This window comes from Balaenoptera musculus, chromosome 10 (genome assembly GCF_009873245.2).
Source record: "Balaenoptera musculus isolate JJ_BM4_2016_0621 chromosome 10, mBalMus1.pri.v3, whole genome shotgun sequence".
Lineage (NCBI taxonomy): Eukaryota > Metazoa > Chordata > Mammalia > Artiodactyla > Balaenopteridae > Balaenoptera > Balaenoptera musculus.
In genome coordinates this window covers 65593144-65615623 of record NC_045794.1, presented here as the reverse complement: position 1 = coordinate 65615623, position 22480 = coordinate 65593144, and the positions used below count along the sequence as shown (strand labels likewise).

The 22480-nt window shown below is 36.7% G+C and overlaps 1 protein-coding gene across 2 annotated transcripts in view; it reads right to left on the bottom strand.

Moving 5' to 3' along the window:
• OTOGL (otogelin like) overlaps nucleotides 1-22152 on the bottom strand; it is a 147717-nt gene extending 125565 nt beyond the window's left edge. For both annotated transcript variants that reach the window (XM_036866495.1, XM_036866496.1), the window contains exons 1-7: nucleotides 22074-22152; nucleotides 20978-21017; nucleotides 19975-20023; nucleotides 13123-13189; nucleotides 11369-11467; nucleotides 7387-7541; nucleotides 972-1093 (exon numbers count right to left, since the gene is read on the bottom strand). In XM_036866495.1, the coding sequence (XP_036722390.1) occupies nucleotides 972-1093; nucleotides 7387-7541; nucleotides 11369-11467; nucleotides 13123-13189; nucleotides 19975-20023; nucleotides 20978-21017; nucleotides 22074-22152 (611 nt within the window). The remainder of the gene's footprint in view (nucleotides 1-971; nucleotides 1094-7386; nucleotides 7542-11368; nucleotides 11468-13122; nucleotides 13190-19974; nucleotides 20024-20977; nucleotides 21018-22073) is intronic.
• Nucleotides 22153-22480: the final 328 nt, after the last annotated feature.

Below are 22480 nucleotides of genomic sequence, written 5' to 3'. Positions count from 1 at the left end.
CTATCATCTGCTGCCTCCTGAGGAATCTAAACTGAAAACAAAGCACATAGGTTGGTATAGCCATTGCCCTGGAAAAAATTCCCATGGTTCAAACACTTGCTGGTGAATTCTGAATGATGGATAGAATTGAGCTATCACACAATTTACTTTTCTCAGCATAAGTCAGCCAAAACAGAAAAAATACCTGCCCTCATGAAATATATCCCATTAGAGGAAGACAGTTAATAAAATTTATGATGAAATGTAACTAAAATATGTACTATGCTAGATGACATGAAGGAGAAATATTAAGCAGAGAAAAGGGATAGAGAGTGTGTCAAGGATGGGGGGTAACTTAAAATTGAGTATTTCTATACTTATTTAGATTGGATGGTAGATTATTCCACAGTACTTCTAGTTTAAAATGTACGAAACCTTCCACCAAATAAATAAACATCTGCTTCCCCTAAAGTTTCAGTTCTACAAGTGGGCCCCTCTCTTATCTATTCAAGAAGACCAGTTATTTATTGACTCTCAACTCTTCGTCAGAACACTAACAGAAAATCCTAAGTGACACCCAAACCTCATTCACACAAATTTGGAAAGGATTTTCAGAGGTTTAGTTTTATTTTGATTTTCTGTTTAAAAAAAAAAAAAACAGGAAAAGATTTAAGAAAGGGGGCAAAAATAATTTGAGTTGAACTATGAGGATTTCTCCTGAATCTCTCTTACAAGTAGATGTAATAATCTTACCTCTACCTATATAAGTATATTTGTATCCTGCACAAACATTAGGGAGGCTAAACTGTTAGATTCCTGGCCACCTGGCTGGCTTTGGAGCCTACTGAAATTTTTATGTCTTTATGCTATAACTTAAAGTTTACTATTGAAGAAATCCTCTCCCTTCCTCCACATTCACTTCCAGAGTGAGATGTTTAGAAATTCTGTTAATCCGTTGTATTATTTTCATTATATCATTTATCATATCTTACCTGATTCCATTCTTTTTTATTTCATGCCCATAAATTTGAATTTCCTCTTGGTCTGAAAAGAACAAGCTGATCGACCGATAACAATAATACACTGAACCAAGGCATTTAGGGCTATTATGAACCTTAAAGGGAGAAAAACAAGAGAAAGCATAGAAAGCAACAACAACACACAAACTTGCCTTCATTTGAGTTAACTAAATCCACAATGCACGTCTACAGCTCTATAGCATCATTAGTCCCATGACACTTTACAAAATTATAAGTACAGTTAGGATTTTCAAGAGAAAAAAAGATATTAGCTTCAGAAATTGGACAACAGAAGTAACTTCATAAAGTACAAGTTAATTTAGCATATTTATTTAAATGATCTTAATCTTTACATACAGGATGTTAATATTCTAAAACTATGTGATGTTCAAAGTTAGCAGAAGGAGAGAAATCATAAAGATCAGAGCGGAAATAAATGAAATAGAAACAAAGAAAACAATAGCAAAGATCAATAAAACTAAAAGCTGGTTCTTTGAGAAGATAAACAAAATTGATAAGCCGTTAGCCAGACTCATCAAGAAAAAGAGGGAGAGGACTCAAATAAAAAAAATAAAAAAATAAAAAAATAAAACTATGTGGTGTGATCGCCAGGACATGGAAGCAACCTAAGTGTCCATCAACAGATGAATGGATAAAGAAGATGTGGCACACATATACAATGGAATATTACTCAGCCATAAAAAGAAATGAAATTGAGTTATTTGTAGTGAGGTGGATGGACCTAGGGTCTGTCATACAGAGTGAAGTAAGTCAGAAAGAGAAAAACAAATACCGTATGCTAACACATATATATGGAATCTTAAAAAAAACAGAAAAAATGGTTATGAAGAACCTAGGGCCAGGATGGGAATAAAGACGCAGACCTACTAGAGAATGGACTTGAGGATATGGGGAGGGGGAAGGGTAAGCTGGGACGAGGTGAGAGAGTGGCATGGACTTATATATACTACCAAATGTAAAATAGATAGCTAGTGGGAAGCAGCCGCATAGCACAGGGAGATCAGCTCGGTGCTTTGTGACCACCTAGAGGGGTGGGATAGGGAGGGTGGGAGGGAGGGAGACACAAGAGGGAAGAGATATGGGGATACATGTATATGTATAGCTGATTCACTTTGTTATAAAGCAGAAACTAACACACCATTGTAAAGCAATTATACTCCAATAAAGATGTTAAAAATATATATATTACACAAAGTAATATTTAAAGGTTGCAAAAGTAACTATAACTCTAAAAATAAAATTGTCCAAACACTTTAGGGAAGAGAGGTTATTTCTCAAAAAACTGATGGGAAAATTAGTTTACTAGTAAAAATAAAAAAGAAAGCAAGGAAGAAAAGAGAAGAGGAAAGTAAGAAAGGAGAAGAGGAATGTTAGATTCTCTTACCCTACCACCAAAATAAACTTTAAAAGGTCCAAATAATGACAGCAGAAAATAGCTGAAAGAAAATACATATAACTATATAGATGGAAAAGAACTTTCAAAGCATAAAAGTGATAAGAAAAATCACCAATGATAAGATAGATTTTTAATATTGCAAGAATGTAATATATATTAATTTAGTGACTAATCAGCAAATTTTATTGATCACTTATTATGTACCAGGCACTGTTCTAGATTCTGGAGATGTAGAAGTCAACAAAATAGACAAAAATACCTGCCCTCATGAATCTTATATTCCATTAGAGAAGAACAGTTAATAAAAAAAAATAACTACATGTAACTAAAATATGCACCATGCTACATGACATGAAGAAATATTAAGTGGAGAAAAGAGATAGCATGTGTATCGAGGGTTGTTGGGGGGTTGGGGGCAGTTTTAGACTGAATGGACAACAAAAGCCTCACTGAGAAGGGGAAATTCTAGTAAAGATGAAGGAGGGATAAGAGCAAGCCATATGGATATTTAGACCATTCTAGGCAAAGGGAATAGCAAATGCAAAAAGCCTAAAGTAGGAGTATAACTAAAATGTTCTCAGTATCCAGGAATCCAGACATATGACCCCAGGCAGGATACTGGAGGAGTTTTCCTTGAAGAAACAAAATTGAAAAAGATGTACAGATACTAATATTGGGGGCTTATTTAATGAAACCAGAGGCTCCCTGCTCAGTCTCCCACTATGCAAGCAAGCCCCGATCCATGTATTCAGATCTTCCAACCAGCTTTTAGAGCCTAATTCTCAAATGTGAATAAACATTCATGGATCATTTGATAAAAGCCTGCAATGTGAAAGGCAGGCGCCAAATAAACAAAAGAAAGGAGATCAAAGGAATCAAAAACAAGTCAGAAAAATAAACTTCCGAGAATCCATAATTGATATCTTCAGGGAGAACAGTGAGAAAGGGCCATTCATGAAACAAGAATAAAATGATGTTAAAAGTGAAATTCAAGGAATAAAAATAAGTGATTGGATATTGACAATATGATAGGAAAAACTTATAACTGAAATAGAACTCCTGGAAGATAAATATTTAAGGCTGGAAAGAAATCTCCCACAATGTAAAACAAAAAAGCAAAAAGATGGAAAAGAGAAATAAATCCATGAGAAAATTAAGGAATCAGTCACTTAGTTCAGGCGCTCCAATATCTGAATTACAGAATTTCTGAAAGAGAGAAAGAGAGGAAATTAAGAAAGAAATATTATTCCAAAACTGAAGGATCTGGATTGCTAGAAAGGGCCTATCAAGTACCTAGCACGATAAATGGAAAAAAAAAAAAAATTCACATATGACATCTCAGAACACTGGGGATAAAGACAACTAAAAATTTCTATAAAGAGAAGGGAAATTTTAAAAGACCATATGCAAAATGATCAGAAATCAGAATGAATTGAATTTCAACATTCTGAAAGTGATTTCCAAACTATAATCAAGATTTCAAAATTCTCCCTCCTATGCACTCTTGAAACATGGGTAATCATTAGTCAAATCCATTTCACCTGCCTTCACTAACCAAGGTCGTTTTAATTGTTGCTACCAAAGATTTGCATGTACTCCAAGCAGCACGTAGCCTAAACAATAAGATGTTTGCCCGAGTTGTTTTCCAGGAACTTGGTGTCAGGGGTGTCTAGTTTGAGTTAGCGGGTCAAGACTGGAGAGGACCCCTTCCCCTCCAACTTGCTCCAATGTGCAAGTGTGGTGACCTTTTGATGTCAGAGGGCTGAAAACACCCTCAGATGATGCTAAGGGCCTCCATTTTGGAACAACGCTTCCCCACACCTTTTTCCAGTCACCTTTCCCCAGGCTCCCACGCCTCAGGCCGCCCTGCTTTTTTTATTCTTTATCCAATAAATACCCCAAGACCCTTGCCTTCAGGGAGATGGATCTGAGATTTGTTCTCCTGTATCCTCGCTTAGCTGCCTAATAAACCCTCTCTTTGCTGCAAACCCCGGCACCTCAGCATTTTGGCTTGCTGCTAGATGGGCAAACTGAACCTAGTTCAGTAACACTCTTTCCAGGAAAATATCTTCCCTTTCCAGAAAGCACTACAAACAAGCACTGCCCACATGATCAGAGCATCCAATAAGCTTTTTAGAGCCTACCTCTCAAGTATGAACAAAATTCAAGGACTGCTAGACACTTCACGGGACCTAAGAAACAGGGAAACCAATATAGGAGAGAGAAGAATGAAATTCTCCAGGAAGATGGTGAATAAAATCCTGAGTGCTAGGTGTACAGTAGGCTCAAAAGCAACCACTCTCAGTTGCAACAGGAAAATGAAGAACTGAGGAAGGGACATCTCATGGGAAGGAAAGAGAAACTGAGAGATTGTCTGATGTATCTGACAATGTTGAGAACAGTTGTTTAGAGATACTTTGAAGGAAAAAATGATTGAAGTATAGAAAATGCAGCAAATGAAAAATGGGATAACTGTTAATTCTATAAAATTGTACAGAGAAATAAAATCACAATAACATATTAGGCTCAGCTCTCAACAATATTTATATAAATATTGTTCATATATGTACAATATGTAAATGACAATAATATAAAAACCACATATTTAACCAATAACGGTGATATAACTCTATTAGGAGGAGAAAAGGAAAGTGTGTGTGTGTGTGTTAGGGGCAGGAAGGATAACTTAACAGATGACTTCCCATTTTCCATAGTAAGAAATGAAGAAATAAGTCCTAACTTTGAAGAAATAATAGCACATTTTGACATGTTAGGTAAAAGCCAGAAGAAACATCTAAAAAACTTGAAGTAATTGCCTTTGGGGAGTCAGACTTCAGATGGGGTCAAGGAGTGAAGGAAAGAGGGGCTATTTTTTGGCTTCATATATCTTGATGAAATCTTTTAAACTAAGTACATGTATTATTTTCATAAAAATAAAATTGAATTTAAAGAAGAAAAAGAAAAGAATCAAGAGCATAAAAAAGATATATGCAAAAAGATATTTATTAATACGCATCTTTTAAAATACTGAAAATATTTTTTAAATCTAAATTTCTAAAACAGGGTACAATTAAATAATTTCAGTATTCCATAGTTGGAACAAATACAGCTAACAAAATTTGTGTTTGTCAAGAACATCTGACGTGGAAAAAAAGTTCTTCATATAATATTAGGTGAAAATGCGGGAAATAAAATTATGCATAGTAAAATGTCAAATTTATGTGTATAAAATCCAGAGGAAAAAATTTAGAAGGAAATATATGAAGCCATTAGCACTGATAAGCCTTGACTGATCATCCTGATAGTATTTTTTAGACTTCTTTGAATTTTTTCAAATTTTCTACAAAAGAGGTGAACAACTTTTACAATCGGGGAAAGATGACATTTAAAGTAAATGGATTTGTTAATGTGAAAGCAAATTCCACCAACCAAAGAGGGCCAAGTAAAAACAATTATCTAGGGCTTCCCTGGTGGCGCAGTGGTTGAGAGTCTGCCTGCCAATGCAGGGGACATGGGTTCAAGCCCTGGTCTGAGAAGATCCCACATGCCGCGGAGCAACTAGGCCCGTGAGCCACAATTACTGAGCCTGCGCATCTGGAGCCTGTGCTCCGCAACAAGAGAGGCCGCGATAATGAGAGGCCCGCGCACCGCAATGAAGAGTGGCCCCCACTTGCCGCAAGTAGAGAAAGCCCTCACACAGAAACGAAGACCCAACACAACCAAAAAAAAATAAAAAAAAAAAAAAAAATTAAAAAAAAAAAAAAAACAATTATCTATTAACTCTGGAAGCACAGTTGAACATTGTGTGTTATGATCACACAATTATCTCCTTGACACCTTAGTCCTCAAAAGGATCAGATACTGAATAAGAACATTTCAATGAAACAGAAGATGTTTGAGCGATAAACCCAGCAACTCCTTCCTAGAGTGGATGAGTAAAGGGCAATAGGGGACTGAGCCCTGTATGAACTAAAAACGCATGCCACTAACTTCCTGACCTAAAGAGACCTCCAATTTTTTTATCCTTATGTCCCATAAGTTAACTTTCAATAGACTTCATTTCCTTTTGAGGGCACAAGGATTTGTTGCTGTTGAAAAGCTTTAGGGCCTACTTTTGAATATTTGCCTCGTCTAAGAGAGGAAGAAAATTTAGGCAACTCCAACATAAGTCGGAGGGATTCAACAACAGAGATTCAAACAAATGATGGTTATGGAGGGTTTTAGCTTTAGAACAGGACAGCACTGCAGTTTTCTGGCTGTGTTTTGAGATACCAGAAAATTCAGAGGAAGACAACAGCAGGGAAAGAGGTCCCTACTTCCTTACTTCTACCAGAGCTACTCTGCAGCTTGCATTTTGAGATGTCTCCTATGAATTCTTTTGAAGAAAGAACTCTGCAACTAAGAACTAACTCTCTGAGCTCAATCATATAGTATCAATCTACCTAGAAATTAGCTGCCTGTCTCCACATCCTTTAGCCCGTGTTTATATAATTCATACACTCCATTTAATAAATTCCAGCCCCCAGATTAGACTGAGGTATGTCATTTAAAAAAATCCAGATGGCCATCACACTGGACATGTCAAGAAGGAAACATATACGAGTAATATGATTGATGCCAACCTACCGTCTCTTCAAAATGATCAAATAAAATGTGAAGAATGAGTATGTCAACTGGAGTTGATATTATGACATCCATGATATAGACATTTCTGTGTTGCCTACATGTCCCAACCATATGGATGCAAACCTTTCTTCTCCTAGTCCTAGGCTCCATCTTTATAGAAATATACTCAAAATAGCTACAAATATGGCCCATCCCATTCAGAACCAGCCCCTCTCCTTCCCTAGTCAGGGCCCTAAGTATTCATGCTATGATTACTATATATTTTCCATGATTTGTCCAGTACTTTAAAAATACAGACTTGGCCAGAAATAATTTTTAAGTTAATTATGTCCTAGGATCACCTACCCATACAGTGTACCGAGGCTCCAAATTACCACAGTCCTTCGCAAAAATGTAAGAACAGTTTCCTGGGAAATAATAGTAGATGCCATCAAAAGTTTCAAAGTGGTACTGTCCCCAGGTTTTGCAAATCCCATCTCTGCCATTGCCCATGTTTGGCACTGAAAAGAAATAGGATAATATTTAGTAGAATAAAACAAATTATACCTGTTTCTGGCAAGGTTCAGTCACGCTAGGTGATTCTAATTTTCATTAAAATAAATGTTTTCTTCTTAGGTAGACAATATCACAGGGAAAAATACCTAACAAAATTACCAACTGCTCTCAAAACTATCAAACTCTTCTGAAGAAAAACATGGTCTCCAAGTTGTTTTGAAGAAAGGTTTTATGTTAGAAACTTCCTTAATTTTTGCTTCCAAACAAAGACTCTGGAAGAGAGGAAGAGAGGAGAGAATGATAAAGTAAAAGAAGGTGATAGTGATAAAACAAATATAATGGCTCAGAAAGAAAGAAATGTCACCACTAAGTGTTCTAAAAATTAACACTGACAGTGTTCTAGTCTCTGCAATTCTTCCGAAAATAATAGCATCCACAGAGAAAATTAACCACTGACCAAAAAGTCATGTTTAGAAGTCTGGGACCTGGGGATGGGGAGCATTAGTCATCCAAAGTATGCTGGAATTTAGGAATTCATGACTTCAAACTGGTCACATTGTAAGCAGTGTTTGTCTTAAAGCATACAACTTCATCTCCTGTTGCCTTCATGCCTATCTCCCTTTATACCTTTGTGGGTCACCTTCTATTCTATTTTGATTTTGTAGACCCTTCCTTCTAGATTAATATGAAAATCAGTGACATTTACTGAGCACTCAAAATGTGTAATACATATTGGTTAAGACATTAAAATGTGTTAATATACTCTATAGGGAGCATAAAGATAAGGCACAATCACTTTATCTTTTCTTTTTGTAATTTACCTAAATGTATTAGGCTTGGCCAACTTTGGCCTTTTCAAGAAAAAACAGAGTTATTTATTATTCAGGCAGTCTTCTCTGATAGTATGCCTTACCTCTGTTGCATATTTTCATAAAATCTTGCACTTCCCTTTACAGCACGTCACAAGTGTAATTACTGTGTATCTGTTATGTGTTGGTCCCCCTCCTCTAGACTATAACCTCCAAGAGGGCAGAAACATGTCTATATTATTCACTCTTCCCAGTGCCCAGCCTGGGATCGAGTAGATGCTCAATAAATACTCATTAAACAAATGAATGTTTTTTAGTCATTATTGATGTAGGGTCCTAACCTAGACACCATGGATAAAAATATTTTTAAGAACCCTCTGCCTTTGAAGAGCTCTCAACACTATTTCTCTTTTATGTACAGAATGTTCCATTAATTCAAAGTCAAAAAGAATGAGTGGCTCCAAATAACAAATCTAATTTATAAAGCAAAAGAGAGATGAATTGGAAACCTGGTTTTAATGGGCCAGTACCATTTAAAATGGAAAAAATACTTGAATCGCATCAAAAACAAAATAAAATACTTAGCAATAAACCTGACCAAGGAGGTGAAAGACTCATACACTGAGAACTATAAAACATTGATAAAGGAAACTGAAGATGATTTAAAGAAATGGAAAAATGTCTCATGCTCTTGGGTTGGAAGAATTCATAGTGTTAAAACGGCCATACTACCCAAAGCAATATACAGATTTAATGTGATTCCTATCAAATTACCCATGACATTTTCCACAGAACTAGAACAAATAATCCTAAAATTTATATGGAACCATAAAAGACCCAGAATTGCCAAAGCAATACTGAGGAAAAAGAACAAAGCAGGAGGCATAACCCTCCCAGACTTCAGACAATACTACAAAGCTACAGTAATCAAAACAGCATGGTACTGGCACAAAAACAGACATATGGATCAATGGAACAGAATAGAGAGCCCAGAAACAAACCCACACACCTACAGTCAATTAACCTTTGACAAAGGAGGCAAGAATACACGATGGATAAAAAGATAGTCTCTTCAGCAAGTGGTGTCAGGAAAGTTGGACAGCCACATGTAAATCAATGAAGTTAGAACACACCCTCACAAAAATGGCTTAAAGACTTAAATATAAGATATGACACCACGAAACTACTAGAAGAGAACAAAGGCAAAACAGTCTCTGACATAAACCGTACCAATGTTTTCTTAGGTTAGTCTACCAAGGCAATAAAAATAACACAAAAATAAACAAATGGGACCTAATAAAACTTATAAGCTTTTGCACAGCAAAGGAAACCATAAACAAAATGAAAAGACAACCTACGGACTGAGAGAAAATATTTGCAAATGATGTGACTAACAAGAGCTTAACTTCCAAAATATACAAACAGCTCATACAACTCAATAACAGAAGAAAAAAAAAATCAAAGAATTGGCAGAAGACCTAAATAGACATTTCTCCAAAGAAGACCTATGTATGGCCAATAGGCACATGAAAAGATGCTCAACATTGCTAATTATTAGAGAAATACAAATCAAAACTTCAGTGAGGGGGCTTCCCTGGTGGTGCAGTGGTTAAGAGTCCGCCTGCCAATGCAGGGGACACGGGTTCCAGCCCTGGTCCAGGAAGATCCCACATGCTGTGGAGTAACTAAGCAACTAAGTAGTTGTGTGCCACAACTACTGAGCCTGTGCTCTAGAGCCCATGAGCCACAACTACTGAGCCCATGTGACACAACTACTAAAGCCCGCGTGCCTAGAGCCCATGCTCCACAACAAGAGAAGCCACCGCAATGAGAAGGCTATGCACCGCAACAAAGAGTAGTCTCCGCTCGCTGCAACTAGAGAAAGCCCGCACGCAGCAACGAAGACCCAATGCAGCCAAAAATAAATAAATAAAATAGATACAACAATAAAGAAATTTTTTTAAATGTTTAAAAAAAAAAAACTTCAATGAGGTACTACCTCATCCCTGTCAGAATGGCCATCATTTAAAAAAATCTACAAATAACAAATGCCGGAGAAGGTGTGGAGAAAAGGGAACCCTCCTACACTGTTCGTGGGAATGTAAATTGGTGCGGCCACTATGGAAAACAGTATGGAGGTTCCTCAAAAAACTAAAAATAGAGTTTCCATAGGATCCAGCAGTCGCACTCCTGGGCACATACCCAGACAAAACTATAATTCAAAAAGATACATGCACCCCTATGTTCATAGCAGCACTATTCACAATAGCCAAGATGTGGAAACAACCTAAATGTCCATCAACAGATGAATGGATAAAGATGTGAAACACAAACACACACACACAAACATACACACACACACACACAATGAAATATTACTCAGCCATAAAAAAAGAGAATGAAATAATGCCATTTGCAGCTACGTGGATGGACCTAGAAATTATCAAATTAAGTGAAGTAAGTTAGAAAGAGAAAGACAAATACCATATGATATCACTCATACGTGGAATCTAAAATATGACACAAATGAACCTACCTACGAAACAGAAACAGGCTCAGACATAGAGAACAGACTTGTGGTTGCCAAGGGGGAGGGGGGCAGGGGAGGGATGGATTGGGAGTTTGGGATCAGCAGATGCAAACCATTGTATATAGAATGGATAAACAACAAGGTCCTACTGTGTAGCACAGGGAATTATATTCAATATTCTGTAATAAACCATAATGGAAAAGAATATGAAAAAATAACATTGTAAATCAACTATAATTTAAAAATTAAATAAAAATTTTAAAACAGAAAAGAAAAAACACTTGAGGAAATAGAGCTCAGTGAGAAGGTAAAGTGGGCATACTCATTTTCTTTCACATTGTTTCAAAATTACTGGAAATAAATTGTGGATACTCTAGTTAATACACAATATTATTGTACCAACTCCCAAAGAATGAACACTAATACAGCAAATTATGCCTTCATGCTCTCCACGGCATCTCATAATTCTCTCATAAGTATCCCTGAAACTTACCAATCTGGCACCGTGTCCCAAGTGCCTGAAATATTTGACAGTCACATGTACCAGCCTTAGAACAGAAAGCTCCGTTAAGGCATTCATGAGGACAAGAACCTGAAGGGCAAAAAAATAAGTTATCTTCTGGCGTGCATCAGTTTTTATAAACATAAATCTGTCAAGATATAGCTTGGACTAACAGTAACCTCTGTTAACTCAAACAGAACCCTGGGCCTACTGCCTTGATGAGCTAAAGAATTAAGCCCCTTAAGTCTCTATCTAGGTCATTTCATTATGTGTGCTGTGAAACAAGAAAGACAGGCTTTCACATCTCAAACTACCCTGAGAGCAAAGGTTAGCCTCCTTCAAGCAATTGAAAGGTCAAGTTCCCATGTAAGGAATCCCTGTCCCAGATGATGAGAACCAGAAATACACAAGCTGCAGATGATTCCCTTGACGGAGTTAGGCACGTCTGATCAGCTACTTCTCCAGGAGCAAGTGTTGTATTAAAGAAAAACGCCCATCATTAGCTCAAGGGATCAGGCACAATATATAATAGAACTCACAAGGAAACTACTTTTTTAAGAGAATGATTAAACATTCCATTTTAAGTTTGTGTATTAATCCTCAGGCTTAATTACAAATGGATGCATTCTTTCTGACCCATAGTTAATTTTAATGGGGCAGAGGCCAACGCCACTGCTGGTTGTCACCAAAAATATTTTCTTTCATGGAAAGAAAAATCACCCCAAAGGATTATGTTGAAAAGAGGAAGAAAGAAACTATGAGCTCCTTAGTGAGTTTAAAAACTGCAAATGAATCACAGTGAAAAATTTTCCTGTAATAAGGAGAACACAAGAGACAACTGGCAAAACTCAAGCAGAAAGGATTTAAGTAACACATCAAGAGAACTAGAGAACATCTCTGAGTGACCATAAAGTGTTTACTAAAGATTGGCCCTCTCCGGAATATGGTCAGGCCATGAAAGGCACTTATCTAATTGCAGTATTTTAACCATAGTTCTGCAGAAGGCAAGAATTTTAAAACTCTATTATCCTTTCACCTTAAAATTCATTGATCTAAAATGTCTCTACGTTTAAAGACATACAACTCCCTAAGTATATCTTAACTGAGGAGAAATGAGCTGCTTTAACTTTAATCATAAATATAGATGAAAATGATGTTTTTCATAAATTTAAATGCAGTTTTCTTTTTCTAGGGGGGCATATATATCTTCAAATTTTATCTTAGGTCACAATCTTGTATTTTTCCAATCAATAAGTGTCAAAGTAATTAGGTAAGCAAATGTATCTCCTTCAAAAATTTAGTTACAACCCTGTTTATTCTCCTGAAAACAGATATCAAAACAAAACTAGTCAGAAATCCCTGCGATTTTAAATGCAACAAAAAATTCAAATTGAATTTCAAACTACCATTGGCATTCTGCTAAATGGAAATGGAAAATTGGTAAGCAAAAATAGCAACGTCAAAGAATCGAGGAGCCAGTAATTGATTCAGAAAAAAAGCTCCTGATACCCAGTGATACCTTTCCTGGTCGTATAGTTATCAGCTTTGTCTAACGGCTTAACCTTGTGTATTTCCAAATATAATTCAAATTTCTATATGAAGTAAACAAACTATTACTAAGTACTATTACCACCCTGGCTCAGTTTCCCTCATGCATTATGTGGAAATCATAGAGAGTGATTCACTATATCCCCCAAAAGGGTCTTTTGAGAAAGCAAATACAAAAACATAGATGTAGCACTAACCTTTTATTTTACTCTCACCCCAATTAATAGCTTCATGGAAGAAATATCTTGGAGAAGTTGCTTCAAACTTTAAAAGAAAGAAATCAGAATTCAAGAGAATTAAATTATTTAATTCAACACAAACATGCAAACTGGAAAATCTGGAAAACAGCTACAAACACAGAAATTATAAAGAGATGACTCCATATTTCCTTGGGTTATTGAGGCAAAATCTTGGAGAGGCAGAACGGGCTCCTCTAAGGTTGTAGTTAGATTTGACTTCAAGGTTGATTTTGCTTCTTACCTGAATTTGACAAGTCCTTTATGCTCTCTGACCTCAGTTCTGCCTCCCTGCCCTCCTTGGAAAAGAGCCTGGTCAGAATCTAATCTTTGCATTAACTGACTGCTTTGCCTGCACGAGTAGCAATTTTTTAATACTTCCAGGTGCAGATGGGTCTGGAGAAAATGCATGGGACCAAAGGACCAACAGACAGTGATGTACCCACTTCCTGCAGCCCCATCTGTGCAGACACCATCCACAGAAGCCTCTGCTGCTGAAGTGTGAGTGTGACACCCTCAGTCTCCAAAGAGCTGACACTTTAAAGTTCACAGAAATTTAAATGTATCTTTTTATAGAGCCCAAGGTACTTCAGGGTAATCATTAAGATCATGAATTATAGAATCAAACAGATCTGGATTAGAGTCCTGATTCTGCCATTACTTACTCTAAGGCAAGTTTCTTAACTGCTTAGTGCCTCCTTTTACTTGTCTGTAAAATGGGAACAGTGACACATATATACTTCACTGGGTAGTTAAGACAATAAATAAAATAATGTATATAAAGATTCCAGCATAATGCCTCACACATAAAAAATTAGCAAGAAAGAGATTTACATTAATCTAAGCAACCCAGATAAAACCATAGGATTTTTAGAGGTTAATATGGAATAGTAGCAAATAACTGTGGATTATTAAAACTAATCAACTATAGATTTTTACTCCAACTTAATGCCAATTTAGTGTATCATCTGGGGCAATGTCCTTTCCAACAGCATTTTTACATTCACCAGAAGAATACACATTCCCAAAATTTGCCTCATAATTGTCAAATTGAGTACCAGATGATGTTAGAAAAACTGGAAAGAGTGAAGGATAAGAAAAAAGGGTGATAACTATTATTCAACATAGCTTTGGAAGTTTTAGCCACAGCAATCAGAGAAGAAAAAGAAATAAATCCAAATCGGAAAAGAAGAAGTAAAGCTGTCACTGTTTGCAGATGACATGATACTATACATAGAGAATCCTAAAGATGCTACCAGAAAACTACTAGAGGTAATCAATGAATCTGGTAAAGTAGCAGGATACAAAATTAATGCACAGAAATCTCTTGCATTCCTATACACTAATGATGAAAAATCTCAAAGAGAAATTAAGGAAACACTCCCATTTACCATGGCAACAAAAAGAATAAAATACCTAGGAATAAACCTACCTAAGGAGACAAAAGACCTGTATGCACAAAACTATAAGACACTGATGAAAGAAATTAAAGATGATACAAACAGGTGGAGAGATATACTATGTTCTTGGATTGGAAGAATCAACATTGTGAAAATGACTCTACTACCCAAAGCAATCTGCAGATTCAATGCAATCCCTATCAAACTACGAATGGCGTTTTTCACAGAACTAGAACAAAAAATTTCACAATTTGTATGGAAACACAAAAGACCCCGAACAGCCAAAGCAATCTTGAGAAAGAAAAACGGAGCTGGAGGAATCAGGCTCCCTGAATTCAGACTATACTACAAAGCGACAGTAATCAAGACAGTATGGTACTGACACAAAAACAGAAATATAGATCAATGGAACAGGATAGAAAGCCTAGAGATAAACCCACGCATATATGGTCACCTTATTTTTGATAAAGGAGGCAAGAAAATACAATGGAGAAAAGTAAGCCTCTTCAATAAGTGGTGCTGGGAAAACTGGACAGCTACATGTAAAAAATGAAATTAGAACACTCCCTAAAACCTTACACAAAAATAAACTCAAAATGGATTAAAGACCTAAATGTAAGGCCAGACAGTATCAAACTCTTAGAGGAAAACATAGGCAGAACACTCTATGACATAAATCACAGCAAGATCCTTTTTGACCCACCTCCTAGAGAAAGGGAAATAAAAACAAAAATAAACAAATGGGACCTAATGAAACTTAAAAGCTTTTGCACAGCAAAGGAAACCATAAACAAGACCAAAAGACAACCCTCAGAATGGGAGAAAATATTTGCAAATGAAGCAACTGACAAAGGATTAATCTCCAAAATATACAAGCAGCTCATGCAGCTCAATATCAAAAAAACAAACAACCAAATCCAAAAATGGGTAGACCTAAATAGACATTTCTCCAAAGAAGATATACAGATTGCCAACAAACACATGAAAGGATGCTCAACATCACTAATCATCAGAGAAATGCAAATCAAAACTACAATGAGGTATCACCTCACACCAGTCAGAATGGCCATCATCAAAAAATCTACAAACAATAAATGCTGGAGAGGGTGTGGAGAAAGGGAACTCTCTTGCACTGTTGGTGGGAATGTAAATTGATACAGCCACTATGGAGAACAGTATGGAGGTTCCTTAAAAAACTACAAATAGAACTACCGTACGACCCAGCAATCCCACTACTGGGCATATACTCTGAGAAAACCATAATTCAAAAAGAGTCATGTACCAAAATGTTCATTGCAGCTCTATTTGCAATAGCCAGGACATGGAAGCCACCTAAGTGCCCATCAACAGACCAATGCATAAAGAAGATGTGGCACATATATACAATGGAATATTACTCAGCCATAAAAAGAAATGAAATTGAGTTACTTGTAGTGAGGTGGATGGACCTAGAGTCTGTCATACAGAGTGAAGTAAGTCAGAAAAAGAAAAACAAATACCATATGCTAACACATATATTTGGAATCTTAAAAAAAAAAAAAAAAAAAAAAAGGTTCTGAAGAACCTAGGGGCAGGACAGGAATAAAGATGCAGACATAGAGAATGGACTTGAGGACACAGGGAGGGGGAAGGGTAAGCTGGGATGAAGTGAGACAGTGGCATGGACATATATACACTACCAAATGTAAAACAGATAGCTAGTGGGAAGCAGCCTCATAGCACAGGGAGATCAGCTCAGTGCTTTGTGACCACCTAGAGGGGTGGGATAGGGAGGGTGGGAGGGAGACGCAAGAGGGAGGAGATACAGGGATACATGTACATGTATAGCTGATTCACTTTGTTATAAAGCAGAAACTAACACACCACTGTAAAGCATTTATACTCCAATAAAGATGTAAAAAAAAAAAAAAAGGTGATAAAGAATGTGACTTCAGGTACAAACCTCTTTTCAACAGATTCTGGTCTCCTTCTTACATGGTAAAAGTTTTATTTTGGCAATTTGCACTGCAGTACTTTTTCTTTTGAAGGGCAAACCTGCCCCATGGCAGACAAAAGGACTCCCACACTCTCTCACCACTTCAACGCTCTTTTCTAAAGTCCTTGGCCCACATCATGTCTCCAAGTTCATTGTTTCCTGCTTTCATTCCTCCAAGGTTTTGTCCTCACTGTTCAATCTCCTCTTTTTTCCCTTTCCTCTCTCTTCAAACTAAGTCAGACTCACAAAAGTCTATGACTTGGATTCCCTCAAGACAAGTCTTATTCTCTCTTTAGCTATATTGTCTGCAACTGCCTAAATCTAACACAACAACCAATATTACTGGGCACCAAATTCTTCTTCCTTTGGCGCTAACGAATCATCACTGATGCTCACTAAGAGTGTATAGTGACTTCAACTCTGTCTCATACAGGCTTATAAACTAGAACAAATTATTTAACCTGCTCAGCCTCAGTTTCCCAGTCTGCAAAACAGAATGACAATAACTGCCTCACGGAATTGTGAGGGTTAAATGAAATGGGATAAGTAAATCACCAAAAATAGTGCAAGGCACATAAGTGTTGTAAACATGTTACCTACTTTTATTATTAAGCAAAAACTGAATACACTTGACAACATTAGACCAAGGCAGAAATACATAATTTGTTTTTCACTCCATATCCTCTTACCCAACTCAGGCTACACCTCCTCCATGGAAATCACAATAAGTACTTAGCACACCAGCCTCCTGGTTACCACAGCATCCTAATCGCTGCAGCATTCCACTCATCATGCTACAACATTTCACTAATGCTAAGACATGACACACAGCTTTTATTTTTATAACAGATCCGAACTCAGAATGGCACATCTTACATTTATAATTGGGAGCTCTTTCATTTTTTTATATCATACAAATAATGGCAAAAAATTGGTGGTGTCTTAGATTCGATGAACATGTTACACAGAAATGACTTCTTTACAGGTCTACCTCCACTAGGCACTGAATTTCTAGAGAACAAACACCGCTGTTCATGGTTATACCTCTAGCACGGTCCCTTGTGTGTTGTCAACAAATACCAACTAAACCAGAAATAGACATTATGCAAATGGGAATGATCTGCCTCCCAGAGCTGTTTAGAACCATGACTATAAAATGTTCTGTTGCTGCTCCTCCACATATCCTCTCAGCTCACCTTGGACTTCACCTGCATCTGGGTTTCTGTGCACACTGAGACCCTCAAGCACCGGCTTCTTTTTGTCTCTGCCTTAGGGTAGAGTCCAAGCAGGATAGACAAGAGAAATGACTTTCAGGGGATTTAAGTCCCCCCAGAAGCTGCCCTCAATGAATGAGAGGCTGGTGTTGGTGGATAAGTAGACCAGCTCCCCCATCCCTTGGAGAAACAATTCTGAAACACTGTACACAGTTCCTCAGAGGGATACCAGCAAGGCTGAGCCCCAGATGCCTAAAGCACGAAGGCCCCTCATCAACAGAGCTGTGCTGGATTTTCTCCCTTCCTACTCTCCCTTTCCTCTCTCCCTCACTCCTGCACATACAAATTGCATGCAACCTCTAATAAATAAATAATCTGCCCCTGCTTTCAGGAGAAGAATTTTGAAATGTGATGCAACTGCAAAAATATTCCAAGCAGTGGGTGCATATAGTCACATAACCGATGAAAGAGGACAACCCATTCTTCCTCCGTGCTGATTACATCTCCACAGGAGGGTGAGAAGCACAGAGAAATACAGTCTTTAGATGAGAAATCACTGTAGCGCACAATTACACCATTGACAGAAGTCTCTGTCTACCCTTTCTCTGGTCATTGTTATCTCATTGCCAACATATTCCTGAGTCCTTATGTGCACATTTATCTGTCCATCAGTGCTCCGTCTTCCTAGAGCAGGGGAGTGAATCTGTGGACAAGAATGGCCTCATAACGGATGAAATTTCAATCCTAAACAGTGAAACGCATGATTGCAACCTCACTGCCCTTCTTTAACATTTCTTCCCTTAAAATTTGTTCAGATGTTAAGTAATGTTGGTGCGTGTTCTCTAGCTGAAGGAAAGAGAAGGGCAAGTGTCCAGCTCTTCATTGTCTCTAAAAGGGAAATCAAGGCAAGTGTGTTCCTCACTTATTAACAAAAGGGAGGTATTAAGATAATTCTGGGGGGGGGGGGTAAATTATACAAATTCTAAAAACATCCAAATGGTCAACAGTAGAAGCCCATCCACAGGCTGTTTCATGTGACACCTGTGGGGTATATTTCACAGGTTCTTCAATCTAGGGGGTTCTACCAGAATGCAGTTTGTCTCAAAATTGGATTTTCTGCTGAGTCACGTTGATATCTTTTTGTGGCTGATATGGTCTACTGGCCAACTTGACATTTCTCAGAGAAAAGTCATTTTAACCACTTCACATTATACATAGGTACTTAAGTACACAAAATACTCTTTTTAAGAAAAAAAAAGTGTTTCCCTTCCATAGACAATCCTTTGCCCATTCTAGTGCAAAGAAAGAGCTCCACTCTTGATAAGAATAAATTAGTTCTGCCTTCTGAATCGTCACAACAGCGTATCAAATCTGTCATCTATTCTTTTTTTCAATTCTCTTTAAGTTCACAAAATATAAAAAAAAACAGGCATCCATCATAAAATGCTAATAGAAACTGACTGCAATTCAGCATTTGACAAAGACCTTGAATATATAAGCTGTTTGCTACATAAATACTCAAATCATATTACTTTCCAAAGAAATGTCTTAATATTGAGTTAGGATTCTCTATCTTACCATCCATCTTTAATGGAGAAATATTTTTTAAAATCCACCCATTTAAACATTCCAACCATAATTTGAAGATATTGCAATTATGTTATCCAATATCCTTTATATAGAGGGACCCAAGCAAAAAGGCCTCCTCAAATTCAGTGCTACCCCACCCCTCTAAAAAAAGAAAGGTCACCTCTTCATCAATGCCTGTAATTTAGATTTATTAGATAATATAAAACCCATTTGTCAGGACACTAGGACACCTCTGATGCCCTTTTGTGGTACTTTACTCAGATCAGGTACACCTTTCTCTGCCCCTGTTTGCTTGTACTTGTCCTATTATCATTGTGCTTAATTTTTAAACCAATTAAAATGTTCTGGCAAGTAGTGAGATTAAATCTCCCACAGATTCTGGGAGCCTATCAGTAGGGAACCGAGGTGAATAGCAAAAAGCATTTGACCACAAACAAGTAAATGTGAGCTAAGCCTGAACTGGAGGGTCACGGAACAGCACTAGAGAAGTTACTTTGCCTCTTCCTCCTCTTTCCTGTCTTGTTTTTAGCATTTTATTCGCCTCCACAAAGGTCTCATTGTTGAAGTGACAGCAGAGGCCCAAAGCAGGATGGATTATTTCTCTGCCTCTCTCTCCATCTGAGGCATAACCTACCTGGGCTGCTAAAAGAGCTCTTTTCTGTTGATTTTCATTAAACCCGTTTCTGGAAGAAAACAAAAAGAACTTGTATAGTCAAAGGCCCCTAGGCAACCTGAACAAGCCTTTCCCAAGAGAGAGCTGGTGTTTTCCTCCTGATTTCCATCACTTTATCAAAGAGGTCTTTCTTGGTTTAACATTGAAAAGGTCCCCCTCCCCCCTTTGGAGGGGTTAGATTTGGGTGGTGGCACTGTCTCATTTTACAAAATTTGGGAGTGTCCCCAGATCTCTCCAGTCTCTGATGTAAACTGAATTTTAGGAAGGAACTTTGAGATAGAGAAATAAACAAAATAGTGTAACACTGTAGCACTAACATGCATGATAATTTCTCCACATGCCTTCATAAAACTGGTGAGATAAGTATTCGACAAGTGCAGGTTCACATTTTTCAAACATAATACTCAATTCTCCCTCTTTCCATGTCTTAAAGGGCAGATTAACATTAATGTGCATAAGCACATCAAACTGTGGGTTATCAAAATCAAACAGTGAGCAGAATTCCGCTTTTCATTAAGCAGATCAGTTTAGTCCAAAAAATGATTTTCATTATTTACTGCTAGAAACATTTTATTCTTTTATCATTAAAAACTATTTTACTCTATGTTAAGAATACAGCACATTTCTAATCAACAATGTATATTAATAATAACAATAGGAAATTACTGAATATAACTTCTTTTCAAATCTTTGAAGTGAAAATGTCTCCTTAGTATCTACAGTCATTGGACACCACCAAAAACTCCTCTTGTAATTAAAATGAAAGGAAATATTTTTGTTTCATAAATAAGGAACTGAATGCCTAGTAATTTTTAATTTGTGGAAATGTTTTAAAGAACTAAATCTCATGCCCTTATTTTGTAAAATATTTATTTTTTCAAAAGCAGATATATTGACCTGCTGAGCTTTGCTCATTCCCATTATCTTTATGTTTTAGAGGACATAAAGAACAAGAAATACTCACTTTGATGTTCTCGTCAAGATGGATGAAGTACAAATATAACCTGCCAGAGATAAATATATATATATGAATGAAAAAAATTATCCAAATATCTTGATCACATGATCTGATTATAAAACAGATCATTTAAACCTGAATTCTGAAACTTAGACTGAGTTTGCTATTAGTTATTTTACATTTTCTAGAGGATTTTGACCAGCAAATTCCCTGTGAGACATCAGGGTGACCAGTAATTCAGAAAGAATGGGCAGTGTACCTTGATTTACACAGAGACATGACACAGTGGAATAAGCACTAGTCTTGAAGTCAGAGATCCAAGTTTTACTCCCAGTCCTATGACTTAGTAAATGCCAAACTTAAGCAAACACATCACAAAATAACAGTGGTAGCCAAGTTGATCTTCAAAGTCTCCTCCAGCTCTCAATGCTCTAAGACATTTTCTCCTTGGAGTTTCAGTCACTACTAGGATTGGAAGATAGTGTCTGTGACCTCGCTGGTCTTCTACACTTCAGTAATTTCTCCCACTTCCTCTACAAGCCCCAAAATATACAGCCCTTTTCAGGGATTAAAAATTAACAACTGAATGTAAATAAATGCTTTCTGCCATAAAAATATTTTATAAAAATTAATTTATAAATATTGCTATAATATAATTGAAAATCAATTCTTAGTCTCAAACATTGAAGTCCTTCTTAAAACATTCCTTTACCATTCTTTGGGTTGATGGCATCAAGAAAGTTTAAGTACTCAATGTCTCCTTATCTTTTATAAAGTTTCAAATGTTTAAATTACACAACTGTTTAAAATCATTATTTAGAAGAGAAAAAGTCAGAATCAGAGCTTCTTCCAGTACAGCTGCATATTATGATAAAATCATGATTTTAACATTTAAAAAAGAGACTCAGAAAATGAAAACTAAAAGTTCCAAATTATCTATATTATTAAAAATTTTCCCAAAAAATGATCTGGGTGTCATTTAGTATATACCCATCCTAATGACTTCAAAATGTTTTACAGTATAAGAGGAAACAGTTTCTACAATTTACAAGGAAGACTAAAATACAATAAAATAAGGTAAAAGTTTAATATGAGTTCTTACCTTGTAATGAAAACAGCAGTATATGAAGCAAGAATATACTCCAAGGTATCATTAAATTGAGTTTTCTCACAATGTTCATTTCAGTATAGCCTTTCTCCCTGAAATGTAACCAAATTGTTGGTCTTTACTAAGATGGCATCTTAGAAGTATGAGTACTTGTAGAGTGCTCAAATTCTTATAAATTTAGCTTTGTAATAAAGTAATTCAAAAAGGAATTCCAGGATTTCTAAACACATACAGCATCTGAAGCTTTAGAACTTGCAGGCAACCCTTTGGCTGAATCTCTCATTAGCAATGCATGGCAGCTTCTTACCTGAGCCGGTATTAGTTACACCCTACTCCACTCCTGCACATCATACGCCTTTTAGCCTATATTAGCCTTTTATGACTTCTAAAATCAGTCGCAT